At 36.4% G+C, this 19,867-nt stretch overlaps 1 protein-coding gene across 1 annotated transcript in view; it reads left to right on the plus strand.

The window, feature by feature from the left end:
* Positions 1-19,425, plus strand: part of LOC144250971 (1-phosphatidylinositol 3-phosphate 5-kinase-like) — a 35,812-nt gene extending 16,387 nt beyond the window's left edge. Inside the window, 9 exon segments of the mRNA XM_077794123.1 lie at positions 3-157; positions 1,190-1,202; positions 1,204-1,281; positions 1,726-1,731; positions 4,488-4,542; positions 5,375-5,512; positions 6,385-6,505; positions 7,205-7,300; positions 19,380-19,425. Coding sequence (XP_077650249.1) covers positions 3-157; positions 1,190-1,202; positions 1,204-1,281; positions 1,726-1,731; positions 4,488-4,542; positions 5,375-5,512; positions 6,385-6,505; positions 7,205-7,300; positions 19,380-19,425 — 708 coding nt within the window.
* Positions 19,426-19,867: the final 442 nt, after the last annotated feature.

A 19,867-nucleotide genomic window follows, 5' to 3' on the forward strand; every position in this document is an offset into this window, starting at 1 on the left:
AGATGGAAGAAGGTGAGTTCAAGAACTGGATTGAAAAGATGCAAGTAAGGCTCATGTCTTCCTCTTTAGACACTCCTCAGCAACTGCAGTCAGTCTTTGAGTCACTTATTGCCAAGAAACAAAGTCTTTGTGAAGTTCTGCAAGCTTGGAATAACAGGTATATGATTTTGCAATTTAATTAATATTATTGCCAAATTGGCTGTGCCGTGACATTTGATAAATTTAAATAATTTATTAATTATAGACATTTCATCATATTTTTTAGTTATAAAGAAACTTCACCTACCCCCTCCTTTCCCTTTTTTTAAATCCTTTAAAATGTATGGTCTAACCTTTAGATTGCTTGTGAAGATATAAAAACCAAAGAAGGGAACAACCTTCAGTATTGTTTCAAATGTGTATGCTGCTGAATGGAATTTGACAGAATTAGTGTGCAATGAGTAATAATTGGAATAATTAGTGTGCAATGAGTAATAATTGATATGAGAGTATTTTAGTTAGCTTTTTTGCTGCTGTGAACAATTAGAGAAGGAAAAGTTTATTTGTGGCTCATGGTTTCAGAGGTTCTTAGCCATGGATGGCTGACTCTATTGCTCTGGGATGGAGGTAGAACATCATGGCAAAAGAGTATGACAGAGGGAAACACCTCAGGAAGTAGATCCAGAAAGCAGAGACAGAGACTTCTCTCACCAAGTACAAAATATATATCCCAAAGGCATACCGTCAGTGATCCACCTCCTCCAGCCACACCCTACCTGTCTATATGCCACCCAATTAATCCCTTCAGGAAATTAATGCTCTTATTAGGTTAAGGCTCTTATAATTCAATCATTTTCCTGAACTTTCTTGCATTGTTTAATACATGAGCTTTTGGGAGATAACCCATATATAAACCATAACAGGGGTGAAAATTCCAAATATATTACTGTATTTATCTTATGTCATTATTTAAATATTTATTTTTAGAAATATTTTTCTTTATACTAATTTGCTATTCTTTTATAATTGTAGTCATATCAACAAGAGCTCTTGATTTGTTATTTAGATATGATAAGAATTTAGTCCTAGATAGGTACAACTTTAAAGTCTGTTGCAATCCAAATAGGAAACAATTGTGATTTCAGAGTGTAAAAAGAAAATTTATAAATATTCAAAGTGCTAAAAAACAAACCATATTCTTTGACTGCAGGTTGCAGGACCTTTTTTCAGCAGGAAAAAGGTAGAAAGAGACCTTCAGTTCCTCCAAGTCCTGGAAGACTGAGACAAGGAGAAGAAAGCAAGGTAGGAAAATAAACTTTTGTCTTTGGTCCTTCACTATAATTGATTCCATTCATAACACTTAGAAGTGGTAGTTTAATACATAATTGATTAATATCTAATAGATTTTCCATCTTGAAGTTGTGAGGTTTCAAGGAGATATAGGACTTGGAATACTTTTATGTACTAGCCTGAAATAAATGATCTGTTCTGTTTCATTTATTTGAAATATTTATCATAAATATGTTCTCCACTGGAGTCACTGAGATACTCTCATGGTGATAGCAAGTGCTACAAAGGAAGAGATGTGGGTACTCAAGAGTGTGTAATATAGTCCTCGTTTGTTTTACAATGAGTATTTATCTCTGTGCTTTAAATGAGAAGTTCTTAAGGTGTCTGAACTGGGTAAGTTCTACATCTTAATTTAACTGAATTAGTTTTATTTTGCTGGGGAACAAATTGCCATAGATTAGTGTCTAAAAATATAAATCTATAATTTCATAGTTTCTGTGGGCCAGAGATCTGGCAAGCATGGCTAGGTTCTCTGCATAGAATTTCACATATCTGAAATGAAGATTTTGGCCAGTGCTTCTGTCTTACTTGAGGCTCAGGGTCTTCTTCCAAGCTCATTCAGATTACTGGCAGAGTTCATTTTCTGGTGGTGATAAGAAGCAGATTATGCTAAGTGAAGTTTAGCCAATCCCTAAAAATCATAGGCTGAATGTCTTCTCTGATATAAGGTGGGTGACTCAAAATGGGGTAGGGAGGAAGAGCATGAGAAGATTACCACTAAATAGGGAAGAGAGTTGGGAGGGAAAAGGAGGGAGAAGGGGAATTGCATGGAAGATGGAAGGACACCCTCATCATTACAGAATACATGTATAATGATGTGAGAAAAAAAAGAAGTGTGTCACATCAGATTGGGTAGAGAGAAGTAATGGGAGGGGAGGGGAGGGGAGGGGAAGGGAAGGGGGGTTAGGAAGCACAGCAGAATAAAATAGACATTATTATTGCTATATGTATATGTGTGACTATATGACCAATGTGATTCTGTAACCTGTACACTCAGAAAAATGAGAAATTATACCCCATCTGATTCAAATATATGATATGTCAAGATCATTGTAGTGTCATGTGTAACTAATTAAACAAATAAAAAAAAAGATTATGTCTGGCTGTGGAAATTCCCCATTTAAAAAAAAAAAGAATGAGCTTCCCTTCTGTTGGTGGCTATTGATTTGGAGGCCATTCCTAACTCCTCCAGGCTATCTGCATTCATTGACCTGTTCAAAGCCTGCAACAATAGTCAAATCCCTCTTGTGTTTCAGATCACTTACTTCCTCTGTCTCTTATTTATAGACTCGGTTTTGGTTTTAATGACTCATGAGATTACATCAGGCCCACCTGGAATTTGAGGTTTGAGGTCAACTGACTTGGGACTTTAATTACAGCTGCAAAATTCCTTCATAGCAGTAACTAAGTCAGTGTTTGAGTAGTTGGAAGAAGGTATATACACACCAGGGGCTGGTGACCATCTTAGAATTCTCATCATGCTGCCCAAATTTCACATGAGTTGTTACCAGTATTTTTCAGGTCCTCATGCTTTGATATCACAACAGCTTTGAGCGAGTGTCTTCTTTTTATGTAGTGTTTTGTATCTGTAAAGGAATATTTTCATGCACTGATGGATCCAGGAAACTTTTGCTTTTTAGTAATATATAATGATTTTTCCTTTTGTCTCTTAAACAAATGTGTAGGAATCCTGTTCCCTTACAGTTTAGGTGAGAGTAAGAAAAAGATTATTAACGATCATTTAAATTTTAGTATTTTCCAACTAGTTCAGGGCTATTAATAAGCACAAACCCCTGGTGACCTTTCCATTTGCCCACTGAACGCACTGCAAAGGTAATGGTGTAAGAGGTTGATACAGAATTGAAAAGATACCATCATTCAACAGAAAGTTATCTTTTTGAAAGATTAAAGATTGATTTGAAATTCTGTTGCACTGCCTTTATATTTAATTATTTGATAAAGAGTTCTCAAGTGCTTATGATGTGCTGGGAACTTTTCTAGGTTATAGTGGATGCAATTAGGAATAAAGGTCATATAGTTACTGTCCTCATGAAATATTTTTCTAGTAAGTAAGAGACTGATAGTACACATGTGAACCTATAATTATAAAAAGGCTCTGAAGGAAGAAATAACCGGAGATAGTTTTGCTGAAAGAGTAGGTAGTGGTGGTGGGTTATTTTATCTAGGGCGTCCAAGGAGGTCTCTCTGATGTGATGATATTTAATCAGTGAACTTAGAAATGACTTTATTGAAATCATGTGGCACTGATAGTCATTCTAAATATATTTTATCCACAGATAATTAGGACTTGAGAAGGTTCAATGGATAATAAAAGTTTACCAGCTTAATGATAATCTTATGTATTTCTAGATGCCATAAAGCCAAGAAGTAAGCTTCTGTTTAGAACAATATTCTCAAAGTGTGGTTCAAGGACTGTTGAGGGTTTATGACCTCTTCAGGGCTTCTGTAAGTTTCTCTTTATTAACCACATATCTGTATGGAGCCAGAACTTTAATCATAACAGTGTATTCATCAGATTAAATGCAGAAGCCAAATAGGAATCTAGCTAGCTAGACACTAAAGATAATTGAAAAATGCAAAACAGTGCCACTTTTTCACCAATTGTTTTTAATTTTGGAAAATAAGTATTTTTAATTCACTCAATGTTTTTATACTTGTGCTAATATTATAATGGACTTATTACTATATTATTATTTTAGGGTACTGAAGATTGAATCCAGGCGTGCTTAACCACTGAGCCACATCCCCCAGCCCTTTTACTTTTTTATTTTGAGACAGGGTCTTACTAAGTTGCTTACAGCCTCTCTAAGTTGCTGAGGCTGGCCTTGAATTTGCAATCCTCCTGTCTCAACCTTCTGAGCCACTGGGATTATAGGCCTGTGCCACCAAGCCCATCTTGGGCTTATTGTTTTTAAATGAATAAATGAATATTATAAAATATTCTCAGGTTTAATTTCTAATAAAAAGTAGATTGATTAATTTCTAATTAAAAGCTACATTAAATTATAAAGGTGGTTCTTTGTTATTTTTAGTATAACAGGTCTTGACATGAAAAAGTTCAAGATTCATTTGGTTAGACAGTTTTAAAAATGTGATTTTAGTATTCCCTTAAGAATACAGTATTTATTTCTTTACAGAGAATGGATGCGTCTCCACGGAATATTTCTCCAGGACTTCAAAATGGGGAGAAAGGTTGGTCCTTGAGTCTAGTGACCACTTGCCATTGGAAAGTTTGCATAAGTTGTTGTTTTATAACTGAATGAATTGTTTTTAACTGCCAATTTTAGCATTTTTCCCCAATACAATTACTCAGAAACTTTTAACCCCTTACTTATAGATCATTTGTAACTCTATCATCTTAAGCTTATCATATAATATATTGTAAGAAGATAAGTTAGGAGAGAGAAACACATGAAATATAGAGAGGACTGCTATTGAAGGAAGAAGGAATAGAGAACAGGAAATTGAATTTCTATTTTGCTCATTCCTGAATCCCTAGGTTTCACTAAAAAAATCTTCTAACATTTAATTTATATTTTTAATGTCACTAAAATATTTCCTAGGCTTAAAATATCTTTTCTAGTATCTTATTAGATAATTTGGTGTTATTGTAGAAACCTTGTGGGAGAATTTACATAGACTATTTTTGTTGGGCAAGAGCTCAACTCAATTTTTTTGGTATTTTTCTATAATAATTATGATCTAGTATCTTTTCTCCCCCAGAATGAGCATCTGATTTTTTCCCATAGTGTCCTAAGACATTGTGTTATAGTGGAAAGAGTATTGTGTTAAAAAGGAGTCAGATTTGATTGATATAGTCCCCTGAGATTTGATTGTGGTCAAGTCATATATGGAATTTTGTTTCCATTTCTGTGACATGAGCTACCTGACCTTGATAATTTTTAAAAAGCTAAAATTCTGTTTTAGCAATTAAAAATATGAATTGGCATTTAAAAACATTAATGTTAAGTTGAAATAGACTTAATATTTTTAAATGACTCTTAGGATTGTATTTTTTTTTTAGAGGATCGTTTCTTGACAACACTGTCCAGCCAAAGTTCTACCAGCTCTACCCATCTCCAGTTGCCTACTTCACCTGAAGTCATGACTGAGCAGTCAGTGGGAGGCCCACCAGAACTGGATACAGCCAGTGGTTCCGAAGGTACAGTTTAAGTCACTTTTTCTATATTTCATTGACTCTAAGGCTGTTAGTTGTCTCTTTGGCTTATATGGGTCTCTGAGTAAGAAAAACAATCACTGCTAATTCTTTGACATAATGCTTTCTTAACTCTTAGAATATTTATTTTATACTTACCAAAAGTGCTTTTTAAGATAGAGCTTTTCATTCTATCATTTCTTTATTTAGTTGCACTACTTGACATGTAAGTATTACAATAACAAAATGTGATTCAGCTTTATCTACCTTCTGGCGCTCTTACTTCTGTAAGTTCCATGAAGTATAGGGTTGCTTCTTTGAAAAAAGGAAAAGAAATAAGAGAAATCACTGCCATTTCTTCCAAAAAAATATTTACTTCCTAACAGTCAATTAGTGCCTTGTCCTTTCTTTCCTTGCTTTCTGTTTAAGTATTAAATTGCTCAATATAAAATTTGGAATTACTTTACAATTGCTACTAATCTCAGGTATAATAACCACAGTGCTCATTACTTAGTTGGACCTGAACTTCATCACATGAATAGTTGTAATGAAGTTCATGCATATTTGGGCAGTTATACCCTTATGGCTACTCACTGTCTCCTGCAGCAGAAACCATTGATGGTAGAATAATCTCAGTTTCAGAGGTGCTAAAATGTAAAGAAGAAAACCTGTCTCTAGAGTCAATGATATGTTTCACTGTGCTTTCTCTTTCATTCCATAAGAGTCATTTTTCCTAGATTAGAAATTTTGAATCACATCTGATAATTATGATATTGATATGTCTGCCAGTATTCCCCAAGGGGAAATAAAGTTGACACTTTAATTTTTTTTATTCTTCCTGAATGTTAGTGTACAAGTGGAATATTTTTTTATTCTAGATGTGTTTGATGGATATTTGCTGGGATCCACAGACAGCCAGGTGAAAGAGAAGTCAACCATGAAAGCCATCTTTGCAAATTTGCTTCCAGGAAATAGCTATAATCCTATTCCATTTCCTTTGTGAGTATGATACAAACTTTGTGTTTTTTTTTCCACTCCAAACTCTACCATGTCTGTTTTTTCACCATTATTAATTTCTTAATTATGTAAAATGCTTTGTTTTCCTTAATGTCATAACCTTGCCCATTAGGGGCTGAGTAAATAGCACCTAAATAAAATGAATGAATGTGCCTTAACAGTACCTAGAAGAGTTAGACTGAAAGTCAGGGGAGCAAAATTTACATTGAGAGGGAGTCGCCATTGAGTTTTCATGTAATAACAGTAGAGTGGCTGGGTTATTCTTGTTGGACTAGTAGTATGTCTTCTTCACAGTTTCTAAAAGACTTTTCTCTCAAGCTTATACTGGAACAAAGTATTTTAGACTTCTCTGGTTCTTTGGAAATTCTTTTTGAGATTAATATGGCCAAAATTTTGGTGCTATAGAAAGTTTTCTGGAGTCAATATTCTATAGTCCTGTGATTTGAAACCTAATTCTGACAATTTTCCGGTTGCCTTCAAATTTTTTTCTTGATTGCTTTTTTGTTTCCTTTTGATTCAAGTTCTCATAATTTGCATACATTTTTGCTTAATTAATTATAATTCTGTAGTATTTAGGTAAAATTGTCCTGAAATTTACTTACAGAGTGTTAATGGATTTTGTATTTGATTTTCTGCTAATTTTAGTTTTATTTATTTAATGCATTTTAAAAATTTAAACAGTGATCCAGATAAATACTACTTAATGTATGAACATGAATGGGTGCCCATTGCAGTCTGTGAGAAAGAACCTAGCTCCATCATTGCTTTTGCTCTCAGGTATTGTTCTTGGGACTTTTTCCCCAATGGTTATATCTGTGTATTTTATGTATGTCTATAATTCTTTTTTGGGAGATTGTTCACATAAAGCATAACAAAATGATTAATAAAATACTTTTTGTTTCAGCATGGTGGTCTGTTCTCTTTGTACCTGAAAACCTTCTCTTTATTCAAATAATGGGGTATAGCATGAGTCTTAAGCAAGTTCCTAATAACTGAACTGACTAGAGAGTTTATTTACTGCCCTTGAATCCTGTAACTGTTTAATTTGTACCCCTGTATCCCTTACTTTGATTTACTTATTAACATAATATGTGGGACATATTTTCCTAATAACAGGTGAATATCTTGTTTTTGTATTCTGTTCTCATTTCCTTTCGGCTTCCTATACACACTAGGTAAATTTTCCTACCTTGAGAATGCTATTTCTATTCCTTAAGTCGTAGGTATATTTGACTTTCTGACATAGTTATCATGTGTCTTAAAGAAGTGACCCACTGGGCTGAGGTCCTGGCTCAGAGGTAGAGTGCTCGCCTACCACCTGTGAGGAACTGAGTTCGATCCTCAGCACCACATAAAAATAAAGCAAAGATATTGTCTCTACCTATAACTAAAAAATAAATATTAAAAAAACAAGCAACCCACTTTAAAAATATTGATATGTCTAAAAAACCTCAGCTTTTTGATCATAAAAGTATCTTGACAGTGGTTCAACCATTTAAATAGAATCCAAGGTGTTGAATCAAATTTTTTTTTTCTATTGTAAGGTGTTAAATTTTTCCTTTTGGATATTTGTTACAAGGTGTATATTTATTCAACAAGTATTTGGCATTGTATGTACAGGGGTAAACAAACTTTTTTTTTTTTTTGTACCAGGGATTGAACCCAGGAGTCCTTAACTGTTGTGCTACTCCCCAGGCCTTTCTTTTTTATTTAGATATAGGGTCTTGCTAAGTTGCTTAAGTTGTATTCAGAAGTATATTTTTTTTCAAATGAAAACAACACTGAAAGCTTTATATTTAAAAGTACCACAGGTTTTATGTGTACTTGATGTCCATGTGTCATTGAAATAGTAGATCCAAAGCTGTTTGTAAAACAGAATGACTGTACTTTTTATATAGGAATAGCCCTAACTTAATGATGTTGATTTTAATGAAATTCAGTGGGAGTGGCTTTTTTGCCCTTCATTTTTACTATGCTACTGAAATATTCTCCCCCTACCCAATTCAGAGAACCAACTGTTCTAAAAAACAGGAAGTGAAAAGAGGACATACAATCTGTGGAATCTGTGGGGGATTATTTCCAGAAACACTCCCCTCACCCCACAGATACTAAAATCTGGAGATATAAATCTCCTCTATGTAAAATGGCAGTGCATTTGCATATCATCTATGTACATCATCCTGTATCACCTCTAGCTTACTTATAATACAGTGGAAATGCTGCATAAATAGTTGTTTAGGGAATAATGACAAGAAAAAAATCTGTACATATTCAACCCAATTTTCTAAAATGTATTTTTGATCTGTGGTTGGTTGAGTCTGTTAAATATGAACCCTTCAGGTACAGAGGGCCTATTGTGCTGCTGTTTCTGGTGGTTCTTTCCCTGGTTTTGGGTAGTTTTCTCACTTATGTGATCAGTATTCTGCTAGACACCTGAGTTGAGCCCTTAGCAAATCTTTGGGGTTCTCTTTCTCTTCGATTCTTACCAGGCTGGTACTCTCTCATATGAATTTGAGCTGCCTTGATTTCCCCAAATCTCAGTCCTGTCTTAGCCCAGGAAGTGGAACAAGTTTTTCTTAATTGCTCCCCTCTGTGCTTCACCTAGAACCTTCCCAGGTGTAATCTGGGACAAACAGGGCTCACCTTATTTCCCATGTCTAAAGGATTATTGTTCTTTCTAGGATGATATATAACTGCTTTTATTAATTTTGTTTGGTTTTCTTGGCTGTTTTTGGAGGGAGGTTAAACCTCCTGTTGCTTTGTCTTGCTCAGAAGTAGAGGCCTTCTTGGTAATAGAATTTTAGAAAGATTGGGTAAATGCTGTATTGAATATTTGATGTATTTGATACATTTTATCTGTTGGAGAGATAATTCTTTATTTGTAACTATTTTAAAAAATCATTTAAAAATCCAGTCTCCTCTAATTGAAGTCCTTATTTTATGCAACAAATCAGAATTGACAATAACAAGAGAGGGATAATTTAGTCAATATACAAAAATATGCCTGAGGTACCATCAGATACTCAGTACTGTGGACATGAATGCATGTCATTGCCTCAACAGAGCAAGCTCCTGGGAGTGGAGAACCTGGAATTGCTGCCAGCCTTGCATTTCAGCTTCATGTCTGGGAAGTGCTGCTGAACTTCAGAGTTTTTAAGAATGTCCAGTATAATTAGTTGGAGTTTAGCTTATGGGCAGCAGGGCTTTATCAGTACATCTAGATTTTTCCACATATAATTTGATGAACATTTCTGCTGCAAACATGCTACTTTATCTGTGAAAAACTTCCTGGCAGTTTTAGCCTCACAGGATCTGGCTGTCATCACACCTTCAGGAACATCACTTACACATAGCACTCCTGAGAAGGTGTGCATAGGCAGAGTCTGCCTGGTATTCTAAGTGATTCTTCTAAGCAACATTTGTTTGCCTGGCCACACCACTGCTCTTTAGGGGCCCTGGTTTATCTTTACTGGACTCATTTCTAAATGCTCATAGGTGGAAATATCAAGCATTAGCCTAATTTCAGAAGATTGCTCTTTTCTTCTGTCTTTTGGAAGTGAATGCAAGTGTGACACTGAACAAACTGGATGAGACATTTTTGGGAAATCCTAGTTCTTTGGCTGTGATTGGAGTTGATACTCGTTGTCTTAATGATTAATTCAGGCATGGGAGCTTCTGGTGACACATTCTGCCTGCCATAGGAGTAGTAATTTTACCTTCTACTTGTCATTAATGTGTGTGCTCTTCATAATGCTATTTCAGCAACACTTTTGTTCTATACTGTCAGTGAAGACACCCTGGTGGATAGAAATTCCTTTAGAATAAATCCATCCATGGCTGTTTTGCTTCATATCATTTTAATACTAAGTTCTTCCTCCCGCCCTTGCTTTCAGATTTTGCAATTTTTTTTTCTAATTGCTGTGTGTATGTGTGTGTGTGTGTGTACAGGGATATGTGATTCACTGGAAAAATTATCAGCATAGCTGGATAATTCTAAAATACTTTCTTTGTTCTGCTTCTAACCAAATTTACTTAACTAGGAAAACCTACATTGTATATAATGGAAGCTATTTTATGTTGATTCATGTAGTAATATAAATAAGTTGATGATTTTGAGATATTCATGCTTAAATTATCTCATAGATTAGATTTACAAGCTTTAATTTTGGTAATTATATTTGCTACAGCATTCACTGATTTTAAATATTGTAAACAAGAATTGACAGTTCCTACCATTGTTCCATAAAAATATATACAAATGTATGAGTGAAGAATGTTTTTGTTTTCAGGGCAGCAATAAAATAGGTGAAATTTTTAATGTGTCCTCAGATTACTCAGAATACCAAGTAATACAAATAGTTTATTCATATTTGCATATATTTTAAATCACTGTGTGAACTGGATGTGTTTATTTTCACTTCATTTGTATTACTGGTAATTGCATCTTGAAGGAGGAAGAGTTCCTTCTGTCCAGGGTTCACAACTCCCCTCTTCAGCTTTTGGTTCCTTACTCTCCTGTCTTATTGCCTCTTTTCCCAAAAGTGGCCCTTATTCTTCCCATGCTTTTTCATTTCTATGTCACTTTTCATTACAGAACTTTGAGAAGGCTCATACCACATTTACTGCTACCTTGTACCAACCCCCCCAACCCCCTACTCATTGCCTTCTACCCACTACTGATTTCTCCTTTGAAGATTATTTTTTATTTAACCCACTTGTGAAATCTAATTGAAAAGACTTTTTTTTTTAAGCAACTAAATCCAGGCAGTGCTTGCACTCATTCAGTCAACAAACTTGGCTACAAACTCTTGGCTAGGTACTAGTGCTGCAGAAATGAAAGATGCCACTACTTGCCTTAAGGAGCTTGCAGAGCAGTTGTGGCAATAGGTGTAAAATAATCATAAGTGAGATAAAGACTGATAAAAGTCTGTTTCTTATTTTTGTTTTGTTTTGGATGGCAGTAAACATTTTTCAGAGAATGTTGGTTCAGTTTTCAACATGACAAATTTGTTGACTTGAAGAAAGTTATCTGTAAATGAATTTAGAGATTTGTTTTCACATTTTAAATTTCAGACGATAATGTTATTCAAATCTTTGATTTTTTAAAATAGATGTAAACTTTACACAGCTACTTTAAAAGTGATATACCCCCTATTTCTCCTCCCGCCCCAAACTTCAAGGAGAAGAAGAAAATATATTTAACTTGAATACCTAATTTCAAGCATCTCTCACAGAACCTGATGTAAACTAAGGTAGAAGGATAGTGCAAAACCCTTGTGAAGACAACCTACCTTAATCTTGCTGAAAACCTGCTGTGAGCAGCTCAAAACTATTTTATGAAGGCCAGGATCAACAAATACTTATTTTTTGTTTTTCACAGTTGTAGTTGAACTGTAGGCCAGTTGACTAGGCCACAGACCTTTAGGACTATCCATGGCAGTTTTCGTGTTAGAATAAAGAGACCATAAGCAATTTCTTTGTATAACTTAGACATTTTCTTGTCATGTTTCCTGATTACAATGACCATTACTGGTTGATCCAACCCTTTCCTAAGCCCAAAGCAACTCTGCACACCGATATGCTGGAGACCGGCAGCCTGTGAGGCCATCCAGTTTGAGTTCTCTGTCCAATGAAAAGACTTTAAATTGGATGGTGCCTATGAATCCAATAAAATTCACTTTCATGGACTTTTTAATTTCCAGAGTGTAGTAGAAGCAGTGTACATAAGCTGAGATGGTGGAGACAGAATGCTAGAGGGTTGAAAGTATAGTGGGCTCAGTAGAGAATAAGACAGCTTTTAAAGGATGACTCGCTGCCCTGGCCCAGGCACTTCTGTATGTTGCCCAGGTACACTTCTCTTATGAATGGCACTGAACTTTCTAGTTCTTGACACAGCCTGATAGGTCCAGGGTTTCCTGTCTTCCTACATACAAACGATAAATGCCTGTCATATAATGAGGCACGGCTGCTCCTTACTGCCTGTAAGAATCTGCACTATATTTAGGCACCAATAATTCTAAAAGGAGTGAATGATTCCCTGCCATTCCACACATCAGTGAACAGCAGGTCAGTTTGCCAGGCCATTAACAATTAGCCTTATGTTAGTTAACCATTTTTTAGTAGCTAATGGCCGAGTTTGCCAAGATAATATAGTGTTAAATAGTATTGGCTGAGATCCTAGGCTTTTTAAATATGTAAACCAGTACTTTAAAAAATATTACAAAGAAAACCAACCAGGTAAGCTTGAGAAGGAATTTTATTATCCACATTAGTTTAGAATAGTTCTAATATAAATTAAAGTGCCTACTGTTTTATATTAATGTGTTTTACACATATAAATAAAATCTGGGCTAGCAAATATGTGATTTTTATCCATATGCTTTGTTTGAAGATTATTTTTGTAAAACGTTTTCTTTGCTGAGATTAAAATTTCATGTTACCATGTGAATCAATCAGTAGTTCATTTATAAAATGTAAATTAATTTTTAAGAGTGCTAACATAGTTTAGCTGGTATTTTTTTATTTGCTCTACAACCCACACAGGCAATTAAGTAATAAGTATGAAAAAAAAGTCCTTGTCTGAATCATCTATTAAAATCTAGTTTCCACTCAATAGTAATATCATTTTATTTCTTGTTCTCATAATAGTGAGCCTTGATCATACCCCTATCTATGTCCTCTCTTCTCTGCAGTACTTCAGTCCCTGCCTCTCAATATGTGCTCCCTTGTACCCTCTTGAGTGGAAAAGGCCTCTTTCAAATAGCTCAGATAAGACTGATGTTTGCCCTCAGCAGTACCCACCCCACTCAATCCATATGTTGAAATCTTAACCCCAAATGTGATGGTGTTGGGAAAGAGGGCCTTTGGAAGGTAATTAGGTCATGAAGGTCAAGCTCTTGTGAATGGGATTAATGCCATCATAAAAGGGACCCCAGAGAGCTCTCTTATCCTCTTTGGCCATGCAAAGATACTATGAGAAGACAGCTATCTGTGAAGTAGGAAGCAAAGCCCTCAACAGACACCAAATCTGCTAGCATCTTGATCATGGGCTTCCCAGCCTCCAGAACTGTGAGGAATAACATTTTTGTTAAGTTATGCAGTCCATGGCTGCCTGAATGGACACTAGTGGGAAGGGAGACAGTTCTTCCAAGGAGCCTTCGTTTGCTTGAGGTGTGGAGCTGCCTTTCAAGGTGGTTGAGAGGATTACAGAATGTGTGCATGCACTGGCCAGGACAGTGCCTGGTGTCAGTACGTGGTGTATCTGGGGAGGAGGTTGGAGGCCAGAGTTAACTAGGGAAACACGTTCTATACATATCATAGGATTTCTTGGGCAACATCCAAATTCCCATTCTACAGTTTTACCACCCTTATTACCAAGTCTTTGACTTCACCATGTTTGAACCCAGTCTGGGTGCTAAGCTTTCTATTTACATGGTAAGAAAAATGTATATTAATAAATTACAGAGATAATGTTCTTTGTTGAAATGTCTTTATTTTGGTACAAAAAGGAAAAGTCGGGTTAAATGTACACTTATACAATTGGTGGCCAGAATCTTATAATTATTTAGCTAATAATTCATAAAGGAAGACTTCTGGAGTAAGTGAATTAGTTAGTAACTAATTCAGCCATTGTTCTTCATAGGTAAACTTTAGTAATAGTTGCCTTCTGCTCATTGAAAATATATTTGCTATGCTGAAAGTTGTCAAAGCAGCAAAGCAATGATGTTTAACACATTAGGAGTTTAATAATGGAAAACGGACCTTAAGTTCTACATAAAGAGACCTTTGGTAAGGAGTATTCTACACAAAATATTTTAGACCCAGTTTCTAGCATTGAAAAAATTCATCCCAAACCAGTTTCCCATTGGCATTTCCTGATACCATCCATGTGATTTGTATGAACATGTACAAGTTATTTGACCACAGAATTCTGTAATGTCTTATAAGACAGTAGTGAGGGTTCAGTGAACAGTGTGCATCAAGTTTCCCTGGCACAGAATAACTTTCCAGTCAATGTTATTTTCCTTAGCAAGTTCCTGTACATCATGAGAATTGATGTTAAATGTATGAAGAAGCCTCAGGGAGATACACAGCAGAGGAAACATCTGAAAACAAACTTTAAACTCACAAGATGCTTATATGTGAATTATGATAGTGCCTGACATAAATGATGATATTTATAAATTAGTCATCACTTTTTCTTCTTATCTTGAGCTTTATAAAAATCCTGTCTACAAGTTATACACATCAGGACTTGATCATCTTCATGATTGAAAAATACTTTGTATTTTATTGGAAATAAATAGTAGATTTTTATGTATATGATTCAGTGTTTCGAGTTGCTATTGCATTGTTACTGCCCTTGTAACTTAAAAGACTTTTCCTAAATGCCCCTGGCCTTTTCCCCTGATTCTCTTAATGTCTTTGGAGATAAAAGTGAGTTACTGTGCTGGTAGGTGCAGCCACTGGTCAAATTTCACAAGTGTGGAACTGGTCTAATTAAAAAAAAAACTCCACATGCAGGTAGGTCTCTCTGCTTTCTTCACCCAGGGCTTGTGAAGTGTGCCTGTTCCAGAGAATCCTCTTTCCCTTGTACAGAAGGACCCAAACCCTCTATTCATCAGGCAGGGATTGTTATATGGTGGTCTTAAGTCACCTATCAACTCTGTATCAGTAGTAAAGGTGACAATGGTCTCCATCTGCTAAACCCATGTGTACATGTTTTGATTGTGAGGAATAGAAAGCTGCTCCTTTTCTTCTTGAACCCCAGCACGTCTCAAGAACATCAAGGTTAAAAAAAAATTTGAGGGGCTGAGGTTGTGGCTCAGCGGTAGAGCCCTTGCCTAGAATGTGTGAGGCCCTAGGTTTGATCCTCAGCACTATATAAAAATAAATAAAATTAAAGTATGAAAAACATTGAGAAAATGATTTGGGTTCACTTAGTAAACCAGCATCTTTGGACAAAGTCCTGTACACTTTGCAATATAGCACATGATCTTTCTCATTTCCTTTTCGCATGTTATTTATTTTAAAACTATTATATGTTGGGCCACCACTTATCTGCTCTGTGATATGGGGAAAGTTGTTTATCCCCTCAGAACCTAATCTGTTAATACTGTTCATCTCACTGGGTTATTGTGAGAATTAATAAAAAATATATGAAGTGCCTATTTCAGTGTCTGAATTATTTCTGTTTATCGCCCAAATATATTAAATCCAGTAACTCCACAGCATTTTTTTATTTCCTATTTTTAACATTTTCTTGAATTTGGCATAATTTGATAGTAATAAAATACATGATTTATTTCATTAATTTTTATAATACAAAATAAATATTCTACATATTCTAAATATTCTTAAATTTTGAATAACTCACACTCATGAATTAACACGTGGAAGAGCAGTGTGGGAATGGAGGGCTTCATCATTGTTGGAGGTAGAATTCTGCATTAACTCCCAGTGGCCTAAGCCCTTGCACATGGCCTGTACATCCCAGTGGCCTCCCCATTGAGTCACTTGCCCTAATCAGTTGACTTTGAGGTACTAAGAAGGGAGATTATCCTGGGTGGAACTAATTGAATCTGGACAAGAACACAGGGACTTCAGTCCTACAACCAGAATGTCACATGCATGGAATCTTCCCTGCACAGTGTGTCAGTTGATTGTCAGATCTAGGGCAGGAGCTTGAGTGTGAGCGGATGTGAAATAAAGGTGTACCCAGCATCTGTTCAGCTGCTAATGCACAACAAGGCAGACATTTAGTGGAGTGGCACACACAGCCAAGTAGGAACAGTATGTAACCTTTTGAGTCTAATTTCTTCCAGTGATCATAGTGGGTTTTTTGTTGTTGGTGGTACCAGGGATTGGACCCAGGGGTGCTTAACCATTGAACCACATCCCCAGACCTTTTTGTGGGGTGAATCAATGCTGCAGGTTGAGCTTTATGAACCAGGGCACACACAGCATTATGATTATTTTGAGACAAGGTCTTGCTGAGTTGCTTGGGGTCTCTTTGAATTTATCATCTTCCTGCCTCAGCCTCCCATCCCAAGTTGCTAGGATTATAGGCGTGCACCATGGCGCCCAACTGATCATAGTGCTTTTGAGGTTCATCCACATTGTTATTTGTGTCAGTAGTTTGCTTTTATTGCTAAGTAGTATTACATTGAAGGGATATTCTTGTATTACTGTATGGACATTTTTGTGTTTATCCATACAGTAATGGACATTTGGGCATTACCAGTTTAGGTGTTCTGGATAATTTTTTTTTTTTTTTTTTGTAAAACATTCACTTAACATCTTTGTGTAGAAATAGATTTTCCTTTCTCTTGGGTAAATATACAGGAGTGGAATTGTTTTCCAAAATGGTTCTATCATACTCTGTCTTTAAATAGCTTTAAATAGTACTGTAATACTCTATGGCTACAAAATAAGAGAATCTCATAATAGCTTCCCAGTCTGTCAGTGTAGGAATTGCCTACATAATACATGGAAGGTATGGATGGAGCAGGTACATATTGATGTGGTTAGAGAGTTTTGCCTCAACTTCCCCATCCCACCTCATTCCAGTCTCAGCTCTCCTACCTCTTGAAAGTAGGCTGTGAATTCTTCTTCTGCTGGGCCCTTTTCTTATACAGTGATGGAGCTATTCCAGGGAAGCTCTGCTATCACTCCATACTTATGGATATTTGGATGATAATACCCGTTACCCCAGATGCCAGCTTGATTGGGGTTTATTAGCCCCACATTGACTAGCACACTGCATTATTCTCCAAGGTTCACTTCATGCTGCTAATGTGCCCTGGTTTTAATGTATTGTTTTAATGTATCTTTATCTTTGTTACCACTGTCTTTGTTTTTCTGGACACTTTCTTCTCCACCTCCCTGGACACTGAGAATCATAAATTGAATATCACCCTTACGTGCCAGAATTGGTTAGACCAAGATTTGGCAAAACATAAAGCAAAACAACAAAACCCCTGAACTGAGAAAGAGTCACTTTTCTAGGAATGATTTCTATTGCAGAACTGGAAAGCCTCCAAAGACCATACTTCCAGATATCTGAGCTTTGGGTTGGGGGGACTTCAGAGAAAGTCTAATGAAAAGAGAATTTAGCAAATATAATTGTAAAGCTGACACTGAGAGGGAAACCTGAGGACTCTGAATCCTTCATCAACTAGTTCCAGGGTGAGAAGAAATGTACCTTCCTACACTGCTTTCCTATACCTAATAAATTTTAAATGCAAAACTTCCCTCTGCTTGTTTGTCCCTCACAGTGTGCCTTTTTGCTTGGGGAATAAACGTGTCTCATTTCCTCAATATAGACCATTCATTTCCTTTATAAGCTGTATCGTTGGCATTGGTTTTTGTCATCACACACTGAAAGCTCCTACATTTTAAGTAATGTATTTTAAAATCTTACTTACTATGCTTTATGACATCTTCTGGCAGACAGAGCACCAAGAGGCAAGATGAACATTCAAGTCTAGACCGAAATGTGTCCTTGAGTCAAAATCACTTCTTGACCATTTTCCACTTTTCAGTTGGGGGTAACAACTGCTCTATTTACCTGCACAGCATTGTAAGGGCATGAAGGAGATAATAGATATATTGAGCATGTTTTCACAGAAGCGCCATCAAACTGCAAGCCTTCATTCTTACTGGTGCTCTCTGGCAGCTGGAAGCTGTCCATTTCCAGAAATTTCATTGCTCCTCCTGTGACCCAAGAGAGGCGGAAGTCTTACTCATGAAAATACCAAACCTATGGCTTGTTCTGTGACTTCAAATAAAATAAGAATTGATATCTTATTTAGATGGGCTCCAGTTTGTGTAGACAGAGCAATAAATAGTTTATTCATCCTGAATCCTTCCTCTGGGAATTTTCTTTTGAACTGCAGCCTAACATCTCATTTCAAAGTGGGCAAGGAAAACATCAGCTCCTGAATGACGCTTCATTTTTAATGCACTGCTTAAAAACACCGCACCTGGTGCAAAAGAAACACATCTGTTCGTGCAACTATCCAAGCTGGGTCATATTCAGCACATTCAGAAACAGCTTCACACACATAGGATCCACATGATCCTGCCTGGTGGTGCCAGGGTTTGAGAACCACAGCCGCCAATGCCCTTTATACATTTGACTTTTGATGCTGAAAATCCTATATGAAAGTAAAGAAACAGTAGATTTTTATATCCCTATTTCCAAATCAGCTATTGCTGTTTAAGACTGATAAACCTTACTTGTAAAGCCAGGTCAAGCAGATAGAACACAGTCAAGGCAGCAGCAAACGTATAGATATTCTTTTCTGCCAGCCACATCACACAGGAGATGTGCTAAAGCCCTTCTGATGGTTCAGTTCAATTTTAAAGGCTCTGTTTTCTCAGCCCCGTTAGAAGATAGAGATGAGAAAATGCCATTTGATCCAGAAACTAGGGCTATGGTTACATTTTTGATCAAGAAGAGAGAGTGAGAAGGGTCTCTGGGGTGGGGTTCAAGAAGACATAGAAGTCTTTCTAAGAACTGAAAGTTCTGTAGCTGTCCACAGTAACACCACAGGTAAGGCAGGACATCAGGCCTTCTCCTGCCTGTGGCTACTGATGATGGCATTCTGCAGGCCGCCACTAGATTTTTCCTTCTCACCAGGATTCCCAGAACAGCGTTTACAGGGCCTCCATCAATGTCTTTAATTACACACCATCGTTCGTCTCATTGATCTTTACATTGTCCCCAAAATATAGTCTACAGGGAGATTTAAATTTCTCACTACCTCTTGTCATAGAGTTCCCCTGTAGTTTTTAATTTGCTCATTTATTCAGTAGATATTCATTGAGGGCAATGTTCCATGTTTATCCGTAGGGGTGGGACAGATGATGATTATGTGGAGTTGAAACTGAAAAGCTGAGTGCATGCAGGAGTCGGGCTCCCATACACACCCTGGGGCTCTGCATTGCACTGGGCTGTCCACTTCCCTTCTTAGTGCCAGGCCTGATGTGGGTGTGAAAGACCCGCTCACAGCACAGCCTGCTTTTAGTCTGTCTCTGATATGCTCAATTCTGCATACTGTGATTTCAGAGACTTCAGGTTGAAGGTATGTACCACAGTGGAATTTCCTGGTTAAAAATTAGGGAAATATGACATGAACAGTCATAAGATTGGGAAGGGACATGGGGCTCATGTAGTTGAAAGAGCTGGGTGCATTCATAATTGTTTTAGTCAGGTTTTTTGCTGCTGTGGCTGAAAGATCTGACAAGAACCATTTTAGAGGAGGAAAAGTCTATTTACTTATCTTTAAAATGTATTTCTTTACTCTAATGAGTTATATATGACAACAGAATGCATTTCAA

This window comes from Urocitellus parryii, chromosome Y, assembly GCF_045843805.1.
Source record: "Urocitellus parryii isolate mUroPar1 chromosome Y, mUroPar1.hap1, whole genome shotgun sequence".
NCBI lineage: Eukaryota > Metazoa > Chordata > Mammalia > Rodentia > Sciuridae > Urocitellus > Urocitellus parryii.